General features: G+C 38.1%; 2 protein-coding genes across 2 annotated transcripts; both read right to left on the reverse strand.

Annotated features, from left to right (window-relative positions):
• Positions 1 to 1497: 1497 nt before the first annotated feature.
• On the reverse strand, positions 1498 to 17434 carry LOC139465696 (E3 ubiquitin-protein ligase CCNB1IP1-like). The gene is made up of 11 exons (XM_071247483.1): positions 17372 to 17434; positions 17038 to 17053; positions 15994 to 16053; positions 15330 to 15400; positions 13020 to 13094; positions 5555 to 5669; positions 5284 to 5304; positions 4790 to 4881; positions 4351 to 4477; positions 1941 to 2000; positions 1498 to 1580 (listed from the first exon to the last, which is right to left on the reverse strand). The coding sequence occupies exons 1-11, from the start codon at positions 17432 to 17434 to the stop codon at positions 1498 to 1500; spliced, it is 783 nt and encodes a 260-aa protein (XP_071103584.1).
• On the reverse strand, positions 6216 to 12589 carry LOC139465694 (uncharacterized). The gene is made up of 2 exons (XM_071247480.1): positions 12413 to 12589; positions 6216 to 9023 (listed from the first exon to the last, which is right to left on the reverse strand). Exons 1-2 carry the CDS (start codon positions 12485 to 12487, stop codon positions 7782 to 7784), a joined length of 1317 nt encoding a protein of 438 aa, XP_071103581.1. The 5' UTR covers positions 12488 to 12589; the 3' UTR covers positions 6216 to 7781.
• Positions 17435 to 17587: the final 153 nt, after the last annotated feature.

The raw sequence follows: 17587 nt of genomic DNA on the forward strand, positions 1-17587 counted from the left end.
ACAGGTGTTGAATCCTGTTTATCTATATTTTTTTTATATAAATGTGCTTGTACCTACTTGGTAGATAGAATGAAGAAATGTAGATGATGTAACATTAATTGACATTGCAATGGGCCTTCAAAGAAAAGTTAATGTGTTAAAAGGTTCTGGTAACAAATGGGGCCTAGAAGTTAACGTGGAGAAGTCATGTATTGTTGTTTTCAGAAATGGCGGAGACCTAAGACAAACTGAAAAATATGAGTGAGTGAGTTGGTTTTAACACCGCTTTAAACAGTATTCAAGTGTCACATTAATGTGGGAGGAAAGCCCGAAGTGATGCAGGTGTCAGACGTTTACCACTTCGATGAAACCTACGAGCACGGGTACGGTGCTGACATACCTAGAAAAATAATCGGGGCGAACCGGGATTCGAACCCACAATCATAGGTTTCTGGCGTGCCCAAGGGACGCAACTCTGCACAGCGAATCGCGACGCCTTAGATGATTGGGCCACCAATGCCCCCTGAAAAATATGAAAGAAGTATCCCACTATAAATATCTAGGTATTGTCTTCACACCCAGATTAATTTGGTTAAAAGCGAGTGTAACATTAGCACTACAAACCAGAAAGGCTTTGTTTCCTATTATTGCTTTATTAAAGGATTATCCAAACATTTCTCTAAAGGTAGCATCTATAATAGTTGACAGTAAAATAGCTTCCATATTTTTATATGGTTTGGAAATTTGGGGTTACACTTCTCGTGCAAATACTGATTTATTTTTTTGGCCCATGTGCAAAAGTTTATCTCATGTATTGAACTCTTGGCCATGCTGCCTTTGTTACCGAATACATTTCTTCTTCTTCTTGTATAATTTCTTTTGCCAAGCAATTTACATTAAATTCTAAATTATTTGGTCACATTGAAGCCGCTGCGACCATGTTTGAAATTTTGGTAGGAATAAAGTAACTAAATTAAAGGAGTTTTTGCAGCATAATTACCGAAATTCAGGGGATATGAGGGTCATAAAGGTTTAAACATGAAATTGAGCATAAAATGTGCCATATCTTTCCACAGAGACATATACACTATACACCATTACATATTCATGAATAAATAGTTGAATCATTTAACAATGACTACCTTTGGAGTCCAAACTACACATCAAATGCCTGGACATAACTATTTATAAGCTAGATAATTGGAAATACGTTAGGGACAAATGAAAAATTGCAGGGTACAATTCCTCTGAATAACTCAGTCAGAGAAATAAGCCTGAGTCTGAGTCTAGTACAATTAGTTAGATCAGCTGATAGATACTATAGTCCATAACGAAGACTAATATCTAATGAAGATAATACCAAAACACAAGTTCCAGTTCGCAGACTCGGAAGTTTTGGGTGATAAATTTCTATTATAATGGATTTTCAACCTTGAAACACCACATTAAAATGTTAATTGAGTTTTCAGAGGGTATCCTATAGTTTCGTCCGTGGGCCTCCATTTAGCTCCATGAAACCTATTTGGGTGTCCCCAACATCAAACTGAATCGGCTCTGCTCAGCTAACAGTGGCGTGTTGTTTGGGCGGAACACAAAATCTCCTAGAACATAAAAGAAAATACCTTCATACAAATACAATACAAATATCAAAGAATGTTCTTCGAAAAAGCTTGTCTTCGTCGATTTTAACATCTCACCGCCAATTATCTTCGAGTCATTTATCAAGGGTGTTAGTAATATGTTTTAGTTGTTCAACCCAACATTACTTGCAAGGCATCGTGGACGATAATAGGCATGATACATTGACTATCATATTGTAACCATGAGGGAATCGAACCAGGCTTTTCTGCTCACTAACACACTGGCATCACCTCCCTCCATGATAAGTACAAGTTATTCTCAAACTGTACGTTGTCTCTTGCTGAAAAATGTTTTTTGTTTACTGAATGATAGAAACTCACTTTCGGGGGGTGACGGTGCCCTGGAGCCTTGATTCGAGATATTCTGTCCACGCAAAACATCTGAAGAAGAAAACGAAAACGGTTTCAAGTAGAATTTTAGAATTTGATATATTTCATTGTACTCGGGCACGGCCGTAACTGCGATTGCAAAAAATACGTAATAAATAACTCCAAATGCCTCTTAGACACACTACTTGGCTAATAGTTATACTTGGGTCTGTGAAACCATGTATGATGGGGCTGATCCATTTATGAAAATGACAGAACTATGAAGGGGCTGACAATTGGTACACACACGACGGTGAATAACAGCATGATAACCCCTGTACTTGGAGAGCGGGGTGGGGGGAGGCATTTGCTATAATATCAGCTCCTACATCAAGAAACAATCTGTTCTGTCAGATCAGACACATCCAAAGCGAAACTGCATTCAAGAGAAAGGAAAGCCTACCTGTTTAACCTCCTTAAAGAATATTAGAACTTTTTTTTGTTCAAGCGCGACTCAGCAACTTAAGTGCTGTCAGAAATGCTTGTAAAATGCTTGTCTATCTTCATTTTATAAATATGAATCATAGGGTTATATACATAGCACATATCAAAATAACGCAGATGTACCTAACCTTAAAAGGTACTTTTACAGGTAAAATGATATTCTTAGAAAATATCCGTGTGTTGTCATGCATGTATGAAACAGCCTATAGCCTGAGGTAAGTACAGAACACCTGTCCCCAGGCCCGTGCATTCTCGAGTTGGGGGTGGTCTCAAAATTTTGCTGTCATTATTAGCTTGAAAAATGATCAGGTATGATAACTGATGTAATAAGGCTGATATCTACGCATCGCGTTTGGCGGTACTGACGTTCTATTTCAAGAACGTGATCTCTGGTGTGATTCTAGCAAAGGATACGTTGATCAACCCCATGACATGTGTGAGTTGAATGTTTTGTTACGTCCTGCCACGAAGCCTTTACAGTTAGCTCAGATAAGCTCAATAGGTTTGAGCTCACAATGGCTCACTGGCGTACATAAGAAACGCGACCGTATTGTGCCTCCATGAGTTGAACTTTCGTTTCAGATGGTCTGAAATCGACATTGCAAGGTTTCAGATATTCCTGCATGGTCGCCTTCAGTTGGTTGGCTGGTTGGTTTGATGTTTTACGCCGCACTCGTATCAACTGATCGACCCCGGCGCCTATTAGAGGCCCGGCTTCTATTTTTTGCAATGAACAATCGACCCGGCTTCTATTCGAACCCCGGCGTCTAATAGAGGAAATACGGTACACTCAACTTCAGTCGTAAACAATGTTCTAAAACACTGTAAATAAACACAAACACAAACAAACAAACACACACACACACACACACACACACACACACACACACACACACACAATATCTATACGGTTTGTGTAAAATTACCGAAATGCGATCCCTGGAGAAAAAGAGTTGGTTGGTTTGTTGTTTAACGCCGCACTCAGCAATATTCCAGCTATATGACGGCGGTCTGTAAATAATCGAGTCTGGACCAGACAATCCAGTGATTGATATCATGAGCATCGATCCACGCAATTGGGATCGATGACATGCATCAACCAAGTCAGCGAGCCTGACCACCCGATCCCGTTAGTCGCCTTTTACTACAAGCAGAGTCGCCTTTAAGGCAAGCTTGGGTTGCTGAAGACCGGATCTTCACGGGTGTGTTTAGATTAGATTGGGCAGTAGCTGGTGTTCCAACCAGTCTATAAACACATCACCATTCATTTCCTTATGATAATCATAAGTTGTCCTTTTCGACGCGAAAACTAGCTCGCATCCTATTAGAGGCCCGGCTTCTATTTTTTGCACTGAACAATTGACCCGGCTTCAATTCGAACCACGGCGTCTAATAGAGGAAATACGGTACACTCAACTTCAGTCGTAAACAATTATCTAAAACACTGTAAATAAACACAAACACAAACACACAGAAAACTAGCACACATCCATCAATAAGCCCTAGATCATTGGTAATACAATAATCTGAATCTTTCTCCTGTAATATTGTCGATAGGACTCTTTGTGACGAAAATACTTCAAACCGCAGGTAGGTAGATCGGTAGTTACTTCAGCCTGTGAAACATTCTATTTTGTTTTAACGGGCAAAAATAATTGTTCTACCTTTTCCGACAGTAATTATTTTAACAGATGGGACTTGGTTTTCACTAGCTGATTATAACTGTATGTCTTCACCACGTACACGTACCCGGATTAACCATTATTTACCATGATTAGGCTCATCTTCCCGAGGCAAGAGCGTCCACTAGCCTTTTTATCAAAGTCTTGTTTCCAAGGCTGTGAAAATGTGAAAAAAAAACCGTTCGCTAGCCAACCTTTCAAATGTGACACCATGTATGTGATGAATAACGACCTACCTCCAGTGGTAAGGTTCATGGTGAAGTTTTGTAATCTGTTGGCTGTCTGATCAATCATGGACGCATCCCCGCAACCGTTGAAGGTAGCAGGTGTGATGCACCGTCGCCGGAGTGATTCGTACAACGACTGAATACACAAGATACTGACTATATTGACATGTATACACATACATGTCTAAACCTTATCCTAACACTACAAATTACTAATTCAAATGATCCATGTCAAATACATTTATATATCATGTCATCTCGAATTATACATGCACAATTTCATTATTACTAATATTGCTGCTGAAATGACCGAGTAAAGACTGAATGAGGGAGGCCTGTCCTTTTCTACATTCAAGGAAACATATCCGCAAGGGATCATTACTTCGAGATTAACTTATTTGCATCTTGGATGTTTTGTTTATAAGGGAACCTGTCGATGAAATACAACCTGCAGTTTCTGGTACTGTCTGCTTCTCTCAGATAATCTCTCCGCCAACTCACTGTGCTTCTTTTTCATACTGTCCAGGTCCTTCTTGGCCACTGGAACACGTTTCAATGGACTCCAGTGTCATATTAATTATCTATATTTCGTCACATAAGCGTATAGTCATTATTCAAGTTTATTAGCTATAGATAGGTGTTTGAATGATCAATGCGTAAATTAGATTTGATTTCTACCTGCTATTGTCATGCAAGGACAGACTAACATTAGATTTGACGACTCAAGACGACAGTACAACCCACAAAAATTCTAAAATTTAAACTGATTGTTCATCATGTGACATCCAAGGCAAATGACGGTACATCTTGATATCCCATATATGATCGTTTCATTTGATTCATTGTTATGTTGTGATTATCAAGCGATTTTTTTCAGTTTGTCAACATTATTATTTCTAATTATATACTTGTAAGAGAGAATGTAATACACTGTACTCACACCTTTTAAATGGGATTTCAAGGCAGGGAGTAGTCAAGAAAAATAACGCACACACTGTATCTGAAACGAATACATTCTATCCACATTCTATACATACAATTATGTTTATGTAAACATCATTGAGAATGCCTTATGGTTTTTTTAATGAAATAACAGAATCAATTACGACACTTAGTGAACGTAACCTGTCTGACAACTTCGCGTCATGTGCATATTATTAGACATCTATGATGGAAATGAGAAATACATTGATTCCTTCTCGAGACAGGATACTTGTCAACTCAGTTTGAGTTTTTGACACGATTTGTTCATAGTATTGCTGAAGCTGCGAAGACTTTTCCCTGTGTTTGGTCGCTTGGTATTCCTGGTAGATGATTTCTTGGTGGGTCTGAAAGTGTGACGTTCAATGTAAGAAAAGGCGGCACAGCAAGGGAAGGTTAAAGAACTGGGCTCAGGGTAATTGGCAGTTCTTGCAAGTTAGATTCAAACTATCTCAAATTTGATTAGGTATATAAATCTCACATACTCATTACAATGTCTGTTTCACACATGGCACAAATACGTTTTGGCGTAGGTCAGGAAAGGTTAGTGTCAGTTTGTAAGTCGTTAAGATGCGACCATTGATCTTCTTTACCTATTTGGTTTACCTATCTAAAATGGCCATTGCATATTACTAACCGTTTACAAATTGAATTGGGGTCAGGTTTAAGTTAAATATCGGTCGAGGAAATGTTCCCGAAACAAGTGTTGCGTCAGTTTCAACCTGGTCTTTTGACTTTGATCCTCCGACATGCTTACAGACTCTACTTGTCAACAGATTTCATCTCTCGATGGTGGAACACCTTCTTTCTGATAAATTGAAACGCATTACCTTTGTGAGGAAATGTTTATTCTGCACAAAATACAACGTTGAACAATAAGTACATAAAACATGAATCATTCATCCGAAGTGCAATCCCTGAATATACATAGACGACGAACCATCACAAACGAATTGCGTTGTGCTCCTGGTCATCTGTGAAATCACCAATATCAGCTCCTGCTGACTTTAAAAACCCAAGCGTAAGTGCATTTAGGAACATGTTATTGACTCGCAATTCATACACTATTGTCTAATATAACAGAAAGACATTAGTTTGTCCAAAAGATTAGCGTTACTTGTGTCACTATAAATTACAGCCAAATTCAAAGTTTCCCAATTCTATTAAGTGAAATGCAATGCTTTGAATGACAAAATAATTAAACAATATAAGTTGTTTCAAACTACTTGCTAGTCCCGTCATATCAGAGTTATTTAATCGCGTTAATAAACCCGACAAAAAACCAACAACCTCTACTATCACAAGAAACGCAAAGAAAATCCATTGTGCGATTCGAACTACATCATGAGCATGTGTTTATGAATCACTATCAAATAGTGATGATAGCAGGTGTTCGAGAATAGGTGAGCGCATCCTTCAAAACCGTTTGCACCCGTCACAAACACACGAAAAGGCAAGTTAATTGATAATTATTGTTTAAGACTGGCTAAGCAACAGAATGACATTATCGTCGCATTGGGATCGTAGCGCTGGTAGATGTTACACACACCAGTGTATTTTGTGGTGTTTCCGGTTACAATATGCTTCAACATTTGCCACACGTGTTATATTCCTAAAAAGACACTGAAAAGAGATAAGGTAGTATATGTTTCCATATTTAAGGTTATTATTGAATACTAGTATTCGGTTTCAAATGAAAATCGGGGCATCGAATACTCATTAACACCATATCAGGTTTGTTTTTTCTCTCAGAGCATTGTTAATTTCTAGTGTGGTATATAACATATTCCCAGTGACACGAGTTACTTGAAATAACAAAAATGCTAAGACAAAGGTGTCATTCACTGGTCGTAAAGGCAAAAGACATACACATATTTATACAACATAAAACGGCACGCAGGAGAATAACCAGTCTCAATGATGTACTGAAACAAAGTCCATTGGAAGTAATTAAAGCAAAATAGCGGTGGGAAATATAAGAATGGACCACTGAAAATCAGTGATGACACCAGATGTCCTGACCTACCGGTAGAACACTCAAAGATGTACAATAGATTATCATAGAGTTGGTGTATTTACCTAAAAGCATCAACCAAACCTACTTACACGCCCACGTGTAAAAACGATGATTACAAAATCATGACAAAAATGGTCATCATGTCACATCTCATTTATGAAATGTTTCAACACTCACTGACGTTAATGTGACTTGTTTTACTTGGGCGGGGTCACGGGTGGACCAGTCGTCTAAGGATTATGTTTCTAGGTTTGTCAGCACCATATCCCTGCTCGTGGATTTCACCTGAGACCTGCATCGTGAGACCACAGTAAGCTGACACGCCGTGATATAACTGGAATATTGTTCAAAGGGGCGTTAAACCCAACTCACTCACTCATCTTAGTTGAGCCTCTCTGAAAATCGATTTTCCATGTACTTGTATCACAAAGGGTAACAAGTGTCACTTCACATTGTTATCATTTGTGAAATGTTTTAAATCCCCATTGACGAAAATGTGAACATTTTCATGTGTGCCTCTTAGCAAAGCTGTGTTTCTTCCAACGTCACTAAAAGAAAGTGCAAGCACCTTGCACCGTGACAGAATCATTTGATCTAAAATAACAGTACGTAATCCAAGACATGAATCGATTGTGCCTCTCTCCTCGTCAATGTCCAATACAGTACCCCCTGAATCTATTATTTTATATCCAAACCTACTCCTAGATATTTTTCGAAAGTCGTCAGAATCAGTAGCGATGAATACCTTCGCATTCATTTTTGTCCACTGTTGTAAAATCCGTAGTATATTCTGAACATTTTCAGTTCGAGGGTTAGTTCCAAGTTTTACATGTGCACATGTGAGATCTTCGTATCTTTTTACAGAATGACCGTTGAGTGCAAGTATATCTTGCAATGCAATCTGTGCTTGAATTGAAGGTCCCATCAACATATTCCAGTTGTCCTTAAATGAAGAGGATTGTGTTTGTTTTGCCACTTGAGATAACTGTTTCTGGTAAACTGGATTTTGTGTAACGATTCCATTAAAGTCCATTGTTGCTCTGATGAATACAATATCTTGAGAGTAATACATATTGAAGTTTTTCCATCTCAAAATATCCAAAAATGTTGAATTATGAACGTCATTGATGACAAAGAGAGACTTTCCCCGAAGTTCTTCGATATTCGGTATCCAGTTCAACTGATTAGGGAGTAGGAAGTGCTGTAGTTTACACGGTGACGTCATGGACACTTTAAATATCCTGTTAGTTAGATTTGCCAGGAGAAACGTACTGATAATCCCTGCCTGTCGAACTCCCCATCCTCCACAAAGCTTTTGTTTATTACACAGATAGACCAAATACTTGTTTCTGTTAATCAAAGGCTGTGGTGTGGGATTATCATTGCCACCGTGTTTTAATGATCTTTGTACAACATCACCAGAGCTCCCATTTACTTTCTCAGATACTCCATTTATGTGTCGTCTGCCCATCAGTACATCAACAGCCTTTTGGCCCTTGTCCCCAGTTGGAGCGACGTTATTTGTATGCGAACCCTGACTGTCGAGGATCTGTGATAGCCTCAAATTATTGATCCTTGTGTCCACAAGGTCCCTGTTGTACAGCATCACGTGATAGGATAGGATCAGGGAACAGTTGAAGAAAACGAGGATCAGAGCTAACTTTCCCATGAGGCATGTGGACACCTGCAACACAGAAAGCAGTAATTATAAAATGAAAAGTTTAACATGCACATACAATCTAAGATTTGTTGTAAGCCCAATCCACGCTACACTGTCATATTGTGTTTAGAATGTGAACACATACAAGATATGTTTAGATCTAAACATGTTTAGGAATGTGTTTAAATCCAAAACGGAATGTATACACATTTGGTGCGTTCTATCTAAACACGTTTCGGTACATCGTTTTGCAGATATGGTGGCGACTGTGATCACATTGAATTGTCCCTTGCCAAACAAACCATTAGCCATTTAAAGCACATTTCAATAAATACAAATTCTTAAATATTCTGTTGTTGTCATTGCTAGACCCGGGGGCACGGGTGGCCCAGTCGTCTAAGGCGCTGCGATTCGCTGTGCAGAGTTGCGTCCCTTGGACACGCCAGAAACCTATGATTGTGGGTTCGAATCCCGGTTCGCCCCGATTATGTTTCTAGGTTTGTCAGCACCATACCCGTGCTCGTGGGTTTCACCGAAGTGGTAAACGTCTGAGACCTGCATCACTTCGGGCTTTCCTCCCATATTAAGCTGACACGCCGCTATGTAACTGGAATACTGTTAAAAGCGGCGTTAAACCAAACTGACTCACTCACTCATTGCTAGACCCGTGAAGATTCCGGGGTAGAATAGGTCTTCAGCAACCCATGCTTGCCGTAAAAGATGACTATGCTTGTCGTAAAAGGCGACTACGGGATCGGGTGGTCAGGCTCGCTGACTTGGTTGATGCATGTCATCGATCCCAATTGCGTGGATCGATGCTCATGATATTAATCACTGGGTTGTCTGGTCCAGACTCGATTATTTACAGACCGCCGTCATATAGCTGGAATATTGCTTGACATGCATCAACGAAGTTTGCCAGCCTGACCACCCGATCCTGTTAGTCGCCTGTTACAACAAGCATAGTCTCCTTCTAGGGCAAGCATGGATTGCTGAAGACCTATTCTACCCCAGATCTTCACCTGTAAAACAGAACTAATATTATATTATATGTTTGATATATGTCTTAAACTTCAAGTTGATTATCTTACACGCTGTAGTGAGTATTGTTTTACGCCGCTCTTAGCAATATTTCAGCAATAATTCGGCCGGATACACTAGAAATAGGCTTTACACTACAGGCTTTAACCCTGTGTATCAGTGTAACTAATCCTGCACACATGATTCGTTGCTTATGTCACAAAAAGATATTATTCTACCAATTAAACTTAAAGCTAAGCACGTTCCTTGTCCCATAATTTTGACGCGTTAAGGATCTAAACATTTTTAGGATAGTGTTTATACATTTGTGAAAGACCCTTATTCTCCCTAAACATGTCTTGTATGTGTTTACATTCTAAACACATGTTGTACAGTGTAGTTAGATCTGATGTCCGCAAACTCCTGGAGGAAAACTTTAAATAAATACATGCATGGCCGGTAGACAATCATGTCAGTATGAAACACAAAACACAACGGATGGGAATATTTTGTGTACATGATTATAGCTATTAAAAAACCCCGCCGATTCATACTTCGAAATAAAACACATATGAACTCACATAGGAAGATTAAGATTCATATATACAAGGATATTCCATGCAGGGCGTACATTGTACTTGTTTACCCGTTCCCCAATTTAAAGATGTATAAAAGAAATGATACAAAAAGAGTATCATTATATTAGACTGATATTTTCAAAATTGATAAAATGATGTTATTCTATTTATGAAAGGGTGCTTGAACGACTCGTCAGTATGTCGGTGCACTTGAACCAAAGTGTAGGCCGCCATATGATTAGCAAAACTAATGTGTCTGTATAATAGCTATATGAATAAGGGCGAAAGGGTGTTTCTCATATCAGCAAATAATAATTTCAATACATTCTTTTCTGATGTACCGTTGCGTCACGCGTCATAGCTTCTTCGTCAAACGTTAGACTTTGTATAACCGTATAGAAACTAGTGCGTAATGAATATTCTTAAATCTTATACACAAGCATATTTATCTCAGATTTATTCATCTTGTGGTATGACACATATTTTGTTTATAAGTAGTGTTTTGCAGTGTTATATGACTTGTATATGTGAGAAGTTTATGAGATATTAACAGTATATACAGCCTCTTTAAGGATGTTGATAAAATACCTCGACTCCAACATAAGCAGAAGAACAATTTAGATTTTGGAGATCTATTGATGCTTTAACGTTTGAGTCGGCTTCTCTTAAAAAGCACAATAATATAGAATAGAACTGACATGGTTAAAAAATGCACTGGTGCATCATCGGCAAGCTTTGCCGGATACGGTACACTTGATTTGACATTGATTAATATTTGGACCTTAGATCGATTGTCATTTTGAAGAATGTTCATATATTTATATATGTCTTGTATGCTTTTGTGAACTCATAGTATTACCACGACGTCACAAACAGCACTGACATTATTTACATGACCTGACATTTTCTAAATAACACATTTCTCACACCTATGGACTTGTCTCCCTTTGTGATACGAGTCTTGTTTCTAACCTACGTGGCATAGGTCACTGATGAGGGTTTCTCGGGAGGAAACGGTCAGTGAATAACTCTCACAAAATGATAAGAAGGTTGTCATGGATGAGGATTTCTCATTCATCAGGCAATTAGATTGTATACAACGCGATTATCTACATAATATATAAGTCGATTTACTTAATTAGGACATTCCTTGAGCTATAGTCGAGTCATCATGTTATATAATCTAAGAGTAGACTTCACAATGGTTCCAACGAACCCCTAAGCAGGTGTTTATACCAAAATTAAAGGTTTCACCGGTACCCTCGGGTAATGTTTTCACAGCCGGTATTAACCCCGAACCCCTTCGGTCTAAGTAAGAGAGGCAGTTCAGGGGCAGGGGAAACGGGTTGGATTCTTTCCTTAGGCTGCTTTATGATATCATCGTAAATTGTGTAAACTCCGTCATAGACCGATATAACATATAGTAATCAACTTCATAGTTATAAAAGGCTAAAGTACATCTATATTACTAAGACACAATACAGCATGGTATGCTTATACACGGCCTACCGTACTCTTTTTAGCTGATTGATAACGGATTTCAGGGGCGGGGATAAACGGATGAATTCTTTCCTTGCACTATTTACTACTTGCAGTATCATTCAAAATTGTGTAAACTCCGTCCGAGTCCATTTAATAATGTAGTTATCAAGTCCATATGGTTGTAGCAGGCCCCATTGTGTATTTATTAAGATCAGCATGATCCATAAGCTACCTAGGTAAACAGGTATTAACACATGCACAAAAGCAAATATTGAAGTTGAAAAACAATGTTCCCTAAGGAATGCCAGTTTAGTGTGACAAAGAAAGTATTACCTTCATATTTCTGTCCCGAACTTTCTCTGCTGAATCCGGTTCCTTTTCGTTGCCAACCATGAGCAGGGGATACATATATTGTGCCTGTTTTGGTAGGACATCCGTCCTGGCTTGAATGCGAGTTGCTAATAAAAATAAGCCCTTGGAGGTGTGGCTTCATGTCCTGACACAGCTTGTGGGCTGTTGGTAGCTTGGGCAATGAGACACGTTAAAGTTAAAGAATAAAGGGCGGGATCCCACGCACGAGAGATTTCTTTGGAAACGCGACTCGAGGCAGCTTGGATAGGCGGTTAATACTGACAAAATCAGCCTATTGTGTGAACACGATCGGCATGCGCAAACGGGTATAGTGAACGTGTTCTGCGACCTTTGCATGTACCGGCTGATATATAAAATATTAAACGTTATGTAATACAGTCGTTTCTCGCTATCACTATCTGGAATTGAATTAAGCCATGATGAATCCTATATTAGCATATAGCATCCATTCTTTGCAGTCTGCAGTTTATAGCGCTGAGAAAAGTGAGGTTATCTATAAGTGAACCATTGTCCCGATTAACAGCGACAACGACACCCTACAACTTGGGAGAACATGTTTTTGTCTTACTTGGTAAGTCCAGAATGAGAGTGCTCTGGTGCAAATCTCCATGATAACTTCAGGCCTCTGACCGGCTATCACCATCTGTGTGTTGCAGAAACAATCTGCATAGTTTAGTGAAATACATTTCCCCAAAACGTTAACTAACAAATATGGCAGTTACCTAATTACAATTAATGATAGCAGTTTATGTTTTATTTTGCAGAATAACCAATCTCGTATATATAACTGAGCAGATGTTTATACGTTGGAAACAAATAGTGAGCTTCTAAATTAAGCCAAAGTCATCATTTGAAAAACACTCTGAACACTAATAGTAATTACGAATTCTTGTTAGTAGTGATGAAGCTGTTGAGGACATTTTAAATGTATACACAGATATAATTGATTATAATTTAGCACTGTTATTTTACCTTCAACCGTGAACAGAATTTGAGTGAGCGAATATATGCTAATGTTTAGTTTTATCATATAATGGGTAGGTTTCTCGGCAGGATAAAGCAAACGGATAAAAACGATATCCGCTGGGGTCATATGCGGATAGAGATGCAAATATCAAAGGTCAAGTAGGGACTACTTTCAGTGTTTATAAACAAACATGGCGTCGCACTTGTCATTCGGCGATCGAGTCAGAATTAACCATCGTGAATCTGGATTAACTACAGGGAATTGATACAATTATTAAAAAAAAAACAGTCTTATATACTGAAAGTTAGTGTCGAACTGCGACGTAACTAAGGCATTTTATAAGTTTTGGCAACGTTGGAGATATAAATTTCGAAACAATTTTGCGAGGGCACTAGGCCTAGCCAAGCAGGATCAGAAGCCATATCTGTGCTTGTAGACCTCTGCGGCTTGAAACCTTTTCCACAAATAAAAATAGTTGGGTTTAGGCGAAATATGTATGAATTGTTACCTTGTTTCGTTTTGGCGCTGTGTGTACATATGACTACACTTCTTAACGTTATGACAGAACAGGCCGACTGTGAACAATCACTGGCCGTGATATCTCATAGATTAGGGTTAGAGTAGCTTCCCTTTGACAAAGGGCAGTTACTCTAGCGGACAGACCGATGGATTGTCGCGAAAGGCAAGTAAAAACAATTGTTGTTTTGCGTATATGTTGCTTCGCCACTGTATAAGAAACAGATTTCAGTTTGAACTATATTGGCTACTGTCACTGTCCGACTGACACATCACCTACCCTGTGACGTAATAAATATTAATGCGCGCATTCCAGGAAAACTCGCAATGTTTCGGTAATGTTTGTGAGAGAGGGGAAGCGATTTTCAATCACAGAATTGAAGAATGACATTATATGATAAAGAGGTTATCACGCTTGTGTGTTTAGGGATGGTAAATATCCTTTATTAGGAATAAACACTATGTATTTACAATGTTTATTCCTAATGCAGGATATTTACCATCCCCAAACACACTCGCGTGATAACCTCTATGTATTAGCAACTTTCACAATATCGGAGTGCATAGAATCACTCAGTCGGAGCACAGTGCGACCACTCGACCCTCAATTTTTATCGACACTTACCATACAAATGGCAATATTCCTTAAATTTTAAAGGAACTTAGAATAATATCACTGGGATTGTGTCAATACAATATATCCCGTCATTGATAATGTGCACATTGAACAGGTGTGCAAAGACAGTAATAGTGACCGTGGTTGTGTTGTGTGTTGAAGGCATTTATGGGCTTTTAAACGCATTTTATGTTTTCTGTATCATGTTCTATAATATACCAGGATTACATTTGAACTAGACTATACTATAAAAAAAATAGTTAAAATGATTTAAAGCTATTATTAACACATTGGTGACGCCTAGTACGGTACACTTCGTTCAGGTGTACATCAATATCTTCATACTAAGTTCAGCTCTTTATCACAGGTGGGTGAATGATATTAACACATGAAAAAGCTGATGACAGTTTATTCACACCTCAATATGTTCATATAGAAAGGGGCGTCCACAAACGTATCAGTGCTTGGTAATTAAACTCACTCCCCCATCGTATAATGCTGATCAAAGTATACAATCACGCATTGTGCGTCAAACAGAATTTCCCTATCACTGCACAGGTATCTCTTTCGTGTTTAGAGCGTATAGTGCATGTATCACAGATCAATGAAATGTCTCGATATTTGGTCCAACAAACACATTACTGTTTCTTTTTCGCACAGTGGTGGAAATTTTTGCATTCCAGTGTTTATGTGACTTAAATAATTTATTGTTTTTTTATGCACAATTTATCTCAATAATCAAACAATTATATTGTGTGTATGTCATAGGTTATACTTACAGATTTCCACTGTTCTGTGGGCTGCACGTTACTTCTGACAATGTCGCACTTTCCTGAGAGAGTAGTCTCACCTACATAAAATATGAAAATATTGCATGAGTGAGTGTGTAATGCCGAATTTACTAAACAACTGTCACACTGTTTGTATTTTCTGAACGAGAATATGACTCCTTCCAGTTCAAATGATAATAAATATGTGTCTGGAGATACATGTCCATGGTAATTATTTGCAAAGCTATCCATAATCAACCAGATCTGTCACTGTGTCATACGAAGTATATTTTAAGTAGGTACTTTAACTACACATTGCATAGCAATATATCAAATAGATTGAATATAAGATGAAGTGAAAATAAAATTTTATAACGATATCCCCTTCATACATATAACATGGAAAGGCTGCTTGAAAGGATGCACCAGTGAACACTGTAGGAGAACTGAAACTCTTTGAAAACGCATAGTGGATTTTGACACTTGATAAGTAACATGACTGGTACCTTTTGTTCAGGTACGAGAACGTGAACGAGGATTTTAAACTCAGACAAAACTGTTGCAATGCTGCAGTTATATCCCAAATACCACTTTGCGTTTTCATAGTGTGTCAGTATATATATCACAATATATATAGATTCAAACTCATCGAGAAAGTTAGTATGTTACTCACAAGCAGGACAAACAACTGATTTGTTGAATTCTCGACTCCCATCTTCATCACAGAATACATCTTAGAATGTTAAGAATGTCCCTATGTAAAGTAACTTGGCTTATGTGAAAATAAATATATTGCTAATAATCTCTTTATATATATAGTCACGAAATAAGTTATGTATATAAGGTAAATTCTATAAAGGAACCCTCAAGTTCTTAATTTTAGGAATTTAAAAGGACACAAATGTAGGCTGCAAGAGCTACGAAAGGGAATGGGGTTTAAATACATGCTCTCTCTCTCTCTCTCTCTCTCTCCCGAGAGAGAGAGATGCATCGCATTGCAATGACGTGTAGTCCTAAATTACAGGAATAACTTTGAAATGAGTTCATAAGCTACTATTATTGTTGGTGTATCTCTCCTTTAAAGCATGTATACATTAACAACTTGAATCCCCATAGTTTGTCCCTTACTGAGTTGCCATCAATAAATGTAATCCCTCATGCGTAAATGTTCGTCAAAGTATTTACTGTAACCAACACGAAATGAAAACGGTATCCTTTTAAATAGGTTTGTGGACCATCCTTAAACACCATGCACATACACAATTACAACCGGTGATAGGCTTTCACATACCCCTTCTATACCCATATACCCAGCTTTTACATTGCCTCATTGCATACATATACAGTTAACTTCTTGTAAGCCTATAGAACGACTATGATGTGCTGACAATATACTGATTTGAATACTTATGGGTGAAGTGACCCAATTACCTTGGAAATGACTGGCTATAGGTATCAGGGTACGTGAGACCAATTCCTCAGAAAGGAAAGATACATTTTATTCAAAAGAGTAACTAATGCTCCAGTCTGGTATGTTCGGCTTTACTGCAGGCCGTATAATATCAGCGTTAATCGAACAGCTGAAATTTCCGTGCTAGTATCGCGTATACTTGTAGTGTTTTACATGTGGGTGATATTTGAACTGTAAATCTTGCAGACTTGCAGACTAGTATGTCAATCGGCCATAGGCCACGTCACAAATTAAAGGTAAGGATACGTGAGCACGAGGTAACCTGAAAGAGAGGTGCAATTTCTTTTTTAATTTGTTAAGGTATGATCACTGATCACTGATAAATAGATTTACAAAAATTACCAACTTGTATTAATCGATTAGCTCCGTCGTATGTAAAACTAAAACATTTAATAATTTGTGTATAGGCTCTAAGCACGTAAGCGTATGTAGGATATATGCATTAGATTATGATCATCGTATTTCGCAGCCACGTATAAAGCCAAGCATATTATTTCAGTTGCTAAAGAAATGGGTTGTTGTATGATTCTATTATATAAATCTAGAAATGATTTGATATCATGATTGATGAAAGACATACCCATGCAAACGAACGGATTTGTTTTCTGCACTTTTTAAAGTTGCATATTAAATCTCCATCCATTGTCTCGTCCTTTTCTACCACAGCTGTTTTGTGCCTCTAATCTTCTAGAAAGAAACAACAAAACAAAGCCTTGCAAAACAAAGTTGGAAATTACGAATAGAAACAAAGGGATCCTTGTCATAATTCTGAAATACTAGGCTATAAACTTTAAAG

This window comes from Haliotis cracherodii, unplaced genomic scaffold (genome assembly GCF_022045235.1).
Source record: "Haliotis cracherodii isolate W230 unplaced genomic scaffold, xgHalCrac1.p SCAF_18, whole genome shotgun sequence".
Taxonomy (NCBI): Eukaryota; Metazoa; Mollusca; class Gastropoda; order Lepetellida; family Haliotidae; genus Haliotis; species Haliotis cracherodii.

What these genes read in the sequence shown, in the direction of transcription:
- LOC139465694 (XM_071247480.1), bottom strand. Translation starts at nt 12,487, where the DNA reads ATGTATCCCCTGCTCATGGTTGGCAACGAAAAGGAACCGGATTCAGCA. An exon ending in TTCGGGACAGAAATATGAAG is followed by an intron (nt 9,024 to 12,412) that starts GTAATACTTTCT and finishes TCTGTGTTGCAG; the next exon opens with GTGTCCACATGCCTCATGGG.
- LOC139465696 (XM_071247483.1), bottom strand. Translation starts at nt 17,434, where the DNA reads ATGGATGGAGATTTAATATGCAACTTTAAAAAGTGCAGAAAACAAATC. An exon ending in CCACAGAACAGTGGAAATCT is followed by an intron (nt 13,095 to 15,329) that starts GTAAGTATAACC and finishes TGCAACACACAG; the next exon opens with ATGGTGATAGCCGGTCAGAG. An exon ending in CATGAACCTTACCACTGGAG is followed by an intron (nt 2,001 to 4,350) that starts GTAGGTCGTTAT and finishes TTTCTTCTTCAG; the next exon opens with ATGTTTTGCGTGGACAGAAT.